Source organism: Acanthisitta chloris, unplaced genomic scaffold, assembly GCF_000695815.1.
Source record: "Acanthisitta chloris isolate BGI_N310 unplaced genomic scaffold, ASM69581v1 scaffold14990, whole genome shotgun sequence".
NCBI lineage: Eukaryota > Metazoa > Chordata > Aves > Passeriformes > Acanthisittidae > Acanthisitta > Acanthisitta chloris.
The window spans coordinates 19,167-25,147 of NW_008651212.1; the positions used below are offsets into that span (position 1 = coordinate 19,167).

The following is a 5,981-nucleotide window of genomic DNA, read 5'->3' on the forward strand; positions in this document are numbered from 1 at the left end:
TGCTTAATTTGCAAGCTTATTGATGGTATGAGCATAGTCCTAACTCTTCTAACAAAAGAACAAGCTAAGGACTTAACTTAGCAAACGCATGATGTGCAAGCTTTTAACACGAAATACTATCTCAAATCTGCACCATCTTTGGTTGTTCAGTAGCAGGTTCAGAGCACCCACTTGCTGTTTTCTGTTTAGGAGACCAAGAGTAATATACTCCTTAAAATGTGATCCAGTTACGAGTTCAGAAAAAAAGAGATTACTGTATTAAAAAGTTTGAGTAATGCCATAAAGGATTAAAGCGAACTGAAATGAGCTTCAGACATCTCTCATGTAGCTTCAACTGAGTCTGTAACACTGAGCTCATCTCACAACATGGATGTGAAACTGTATAAACTACCACATTTCCTTCTTTGTTAATACCCTTTCTAGGAGGGAAGCAAGATGGACTCAGCAATACTTTACTGGGAATTTCATATGATAAATCACTAAGCGTTTGAAGTCAGAGTTTTACTTTCACATAAGGACTTTGTATCCTGGTACTTGCACAACTGAGATATCAATAAAAGAACTTGAAAAACTGAAGTGTGAAGAGTGCTAGACTCAGTTTCCAGCATGTGGGGTTTTTCTTTTTCAATAAAGCAATTGCTCTTATTTAACATTCCCCTTAGGCACAAATAAATCTACAGTTTCTGAAGTACTTGATTTATATGCAGAAATCCTGAAAAGGTATTTCAGACACTAATAAGATTTTAATTTGACGGTAACTGGCCTAGAAAACCCAAACCATTCAATTTAAATATATTTAATTTCACCTTTAATTATAATTGTGCATTCTCAGCAACAGCCAGGCCTCAAGAACAGATAAGAGTTTCTCACTATGAAATGAAGTACTGCCCCTCCAGACAAGGAAACATGATGGCACTGAGTAATCTCAATTGCTAGATCTTGGGAAGAGCTTACTCAACCAAACCTGAATGTTTCAGGAAAGGTGTGGGAAAGGTAAAAATTCTTCTTAAACTAGCAATTCACTACAAACTAACACGGTCTGCATATCAAACAGGCAAGACATTTTCTTTGGGCCAGTAATGAGGCCAGGAAGGGGTGGAACAGAAAGAAAAGAATGATCTAATTTGTGGGTTTTTTTTCCAGGGAGGGGGGGCAGGGAGCTGCAGAGAGGGCAGGGGAGCCCATGCTTCAAAAAAATGCTGTGAAGTGAACTGTTTGCAATGCAAAGGAGGAGTATACTTCCTTACTATTGGCTACAATGACAGGAATTAAAAAGAAGAGTATTTACCTTCGTTGTTTTCCTTGGTTTGGGTTCAGGTTTTGGTGGAGCAGGTTTCTATAAAATATTTTTAGTTGCACAACATGTTAGACATATCACCAGAAGGCAGACAGCCACCTCCACACCCCACTTCCCCCCACACCTTCCCTTGCTTCCTGCTCAATAGTATGCATCTAGAAAAAGTCTGAAAAACCTCTATGCACAAATGCACCTCATCTCTGTACACACCTGTTTGCATTACCTCATTCAGCAAGAAGGGAAAGCAATTTGGGGACCATTCTAAGAGTAAAACATGGAGATTAGTAGTAACTGTTAAATAAACCAGTCAGCTACGTTCTAATAGAGAAGAGGAACTAAACCCAAATACTAGCAGTGGCATCAAATGAAGTCCTTGAAAGACAACTCTTTCTCCTTCCCAGAGAAACAGCTGCATTTCCACAACTAATATCAGCCTGCAAAATGATACAAAGTCAATACTGCACCTAACAGACAGTGTTGCACTGAGGTGGGGAAATATATCTTTTGTCAGAACAACCTGAAACCTGAAAACCTGAAACCAAGAAAACACAGATAACTTTAGTGCTACAGTTCTTAAATACCCCTCAGTGAGAATAAAAATTGAATCAAGCAAAATGTAACAAACCTGTTTGGTCTGAGAAACCATATGTGCCTAGAAAAGAATATACCAAGAGGTGCTATACATACTTACAGCTGACAGCCTTGCTGATCGTCTTGTGGGCTACAGGGGGGAAAAAAAAAAGAAAACATTTTTATAGGCTTACAGCAAACAGTATCCAAAGCAACATAATACCAGTCATTTCATGGTGACAGCATAGAATATGCCTCTAACACAATATGTGCCTATTGCCAAACACAATTCACATCTCCCTCATCACCTTGGACACTCAAAATCTTAAAAGGATAAAGTGATGTGAGAATTAGAAATAAAAATTGTTCAGGAAGTCTAACATCTAAATCCCCATGCAATTAAATGCTTCAGACACACACACACACACCTCCTTTTACAAGTACTTCTGAGGCCCTTTCTGTTCTATGAAAAGTCCAGCAAGTGTGACTACCTATGCACAGGACTCCAAACCTTTCTCATACATACTTGGAATTATGTTTCTATAACCTAGCAGATGCTACTTGTAATAGTGGGTACAATACCATCTGATTAACAGCTGAATAAAGTTAACGTCCTGCCCTAGAGGATATCAGAGTGCTAAAATTTCCAAACATGAAACCAAGTCCTTCCACTTCCTCAGTTCCCCACACACTCAATCCGAGTCCAGGTGCACAAAGACAGCTGCAGGATGAGAGGGAGAAATTATTTCTTCTATTTAAACACAATTCTCAAAAGGGAAGAATAAATCCAGACATTCTGCTTCTCTCCAGCTTTCTTTATCACTTCAACACACTTTCCTTATTAAATTTTATTTCACTGTTCTTTGTCATAAATTTGTTACGGAAGTCTTAGAAACAGTCATTAGCTTGTTAGTTGGTTCACAATATTTTTGGATGAATTGAAACAGATTAACTCAGTTACACAGCATGGTTATTAGAGTGAGTTAAAGTTCGGTCTATGTCATAAAACTGGAACCACACTTGTAGCCAAAACAAAGGGATAACTCAAATGCAACAAATATCCAACTTAACAGAGCTTAAAAACTGAATCAAAAATATCTTCTTAATTACGTGTTAAGCATTTAAGTTGAGCTGAAAAAACATGGCTGCACACACCCTGCAACAGGAAAAAGCTGTTGTTAATAGCTGAAGAATGCAGTAATTTGTATTCCTTGGAGCCATTTAAGTATTCTTAGTGGAAAGCAGTAGCGAGTAGTTCAAATCTGCATTCAGCAAAATAGAAGTCTTGTCAAAAACCACCTAAAGATATTTTCAGCTATCAAATATTTATGCATCATGAACAATGAACAGGTAAACATCTCTTATCTTGGCAGTTTAGGATATCAACTGCCTGTTAAGCAGTCTAGCATTATTTTACAACAGGTCAAACAAACCATTTCAGTTGGTCAGGTCATCAAAGATCTCCTGGTTCAAGGTATTTTCTTTTACAAATCTGCTTTCTTAACCAATGATTTCTATCTCTCAGCATTTAGGAACTGAAATGTTTTGTTAGCATCTACTTTTTAAAGGATAATACATTGGTTTAGATAAATTATAATTCTCTCCCACATCTCCAAACAGTCCCTGTTCCATGGCTGGTTTCACAGCAGGTTTGTTTGCCGTAAGAAAGTCAGCATAAACCCCAAGTCCTTAAAAAATGCCTGACAGCTAAGTAATTTTAATTCTCATTAGAGTTTGTATGCGTTTTGTGTTATCTGATTATAAGGAGGGAACTAGAGCCAAGTCAGCAAAGGTCACATTTTAATGTGATTTGGGAACTTTTATCCCCCTCCAAACAGCTGTACTAACCCAGAAAGTAGCAGCTTGCCCAATGGTCTGTGTGACACTGGCCCACTAGCAAACATCTAGGAAATGAAGCAGACAGAACAGCACTTTGCACTTTCCTACTGCACCTGATTCTGACAAGCTGAAGTTGCCAACTTTCCAACCTGAATATTATACACATATCACGTGTTTCATAGTCCCCAGGGACAATTTTCTCCACAAATTTGTCTAATCATCTAGTACTCATTTACACTTTCGGTTTCCCTAGCATCCTGTGGCAATGAGTTCCATAACAGGATTATGGACAGTGTGGAAAAGAAAAAGTAAAGCCTTCCCCCTCTGCTGTCTTTCCTTTAAACTTCCTGCCTCTTACTTTGATTAGATTTCTCTTGGGTTTGGGTTTCACGAGTAGTAATTCCCTAACTGCCTTTCCCTGTGTTACTAACTATTTTATTACAACTCCATTATATAGAAAGTAAAAAATCCTAGAAAAAACATGTTATTTGGTTTTTTAGATTTGGTTGTTTGTCTCTTTTTTAAAAGCTGCTCTGCATCCTCTGCTTGTCCCACTGTACTTGATATCCTTTTAATTCTAGCACGGCCTCTATCAGAAGTTCACTTAGTCATCCACATCTGAGAGCACAACAAATTCATCTTGTTATACACTGATGCTTCACTCTGTCCTCTAGGATTTCTTCCTATGTTCTAAACAGAAAGTAACTAGAACTGCTGACATATTCTAGTAACTATTTACTGCAAATCACTATTTCACAATTTCTCCTCTGATTAACAGCTGATTTGGTAACCAACACTGAGCCTTCCCCTCCCTCCATGTATTAATTTGCATTTCTCCAGATTGATTTTCTCTTGATATTTTATCATCTAGTTATCCACAACACAACAGTCTTCTCAGTCTCTCTCACTTCTGACTACCCTGATAATTTCTGTAAACTTCAGCAAACTTTGTCATTTCTCTAGTACCTCTTCTCCTAGATCATTAACAAATATATTCATCAGCACAAGCCCAAACAAAAATTCTTCCAATACTCCACTGATGGATCTCCTCCATTATGAAAATTAACTACTTCTCCATTCTCTTTTAAGTTTATGGTAGTTCAGTTTCTTTAAGAACCTGCTTTAGGAATCTAATCAAAAAGTGTTCTTTACATGGAAGTAAACTACAGAGCATGCCAATAGTTTACTGGCTATTCTCCTGTTCAAATATGCTCAAAGATTTAAAGGCAGAGCAATTAATTGTAATTCATCTAAATATTCACCTATTCTTTTCAAGGTCCTGATTTAACTTTGTCTGCCACAAAATGTGAGAATCTAAGAAAATGAATCCTCATAATTCTCTACCTGTTATTTAAATTCACATTAAGGGCTGTGACAGACAAACTAGCAAATATTACTGCAGAGATCAAGGTACAACCAGCTGTCTTCTTGCTTTCTCTGACAGAAGTTACTGTGTCTTTAAAACAAATTCAGTCAAAGAAAACACACAAATGTGTCAGCTGCTCCAGTTTGGAGTCTGGTATCTTAATTCAAGACACCCTTCCATCAGTCACTTAAGCTAAGAATAGTTTTGAAGTAGATTGGCTGAGGTGTGTGCATTAACCCTCTTCCTCCAACCCCCCAGAGACAGAGCAAACAGTTCCAGGCAGTAACATCCTACACTACTGCTACAAGATCCACCAGAGCTTGTTTATCAAAGCCCTACATGTTTCTGAAATTTATTTTGTGTACTAGTAAGTTGTATAAATCCTCAGTACACCAAAACCAAATTATGTCAGGCTGGCTACAAATGCAGTTTATTGTCATTATTCCCACTGAAAAAACCTCACTAGAAGTGGCAGAGAAATGCATAATTTTCTGATATGCAAGAGTGCAGACCTCCAGTTAAACAGTTACATGCCAAAATAAATTAAATATATATATGTATATATATACACACAGATATACATATACTTGCCTCTTGTTTAGTTACTTTTGCTGCATCCTTGCCTTCAGCACCCTCTGGAGACTGAAAGAAAACATTAAGTCAGTGTTTTTACTACAGGCTTAAAAGCATGCAGGCAACAGCAAAACAGAGATTATGGTGGAGACTGTTTTTTCTATACATTGCAACAACTTAAAGAAGCCTGGCAAATCTGCATTAGTATTTACAAGCAGCACTGTACCAAAACCAGTCTAGATTTTCCAAGCAAGAATTCAGGGACTGAACTACAGATACATAGGTATGGTATCACACACCATCCCTCAGTGGGCCCTCTACCCAATTCACTAAAGC

General features: G+C 37.7%; 1 protein-coding gene across 1 annotated transcript in view; it reads right to left on the bottom strand.

Moving 5' to 3' along the window:
* HMGN3 (high mobility group nucleosomal binding domain 3) overlaps positions 1–5,714 on the bottom strand; it is a gene marked incomplete at its 5' end in the record, with an annotated part of 7,396 nt that extends 1,682 nt beyond the window's left edge. Inside the window, 3 exons of the mRNA XM_009072236.1 lie at positions 1,289–1,336; positions 1,989–2,018; positions 5,664–5,714. Of these exons, the coding sequence (XP_009070484.1) occupies positions 1,289–1,336; positions 1,989–2,018; positions 5,664–5,714 (129 nt within the window). The remainder of the gene's footprint in view (positions 1–1,288; positions 1,337–1,988; positions 2,019–5,663) is intronic.
* Between the last annotated feature and the right edge of the window lie 267 nt (positions 5,715–5,981).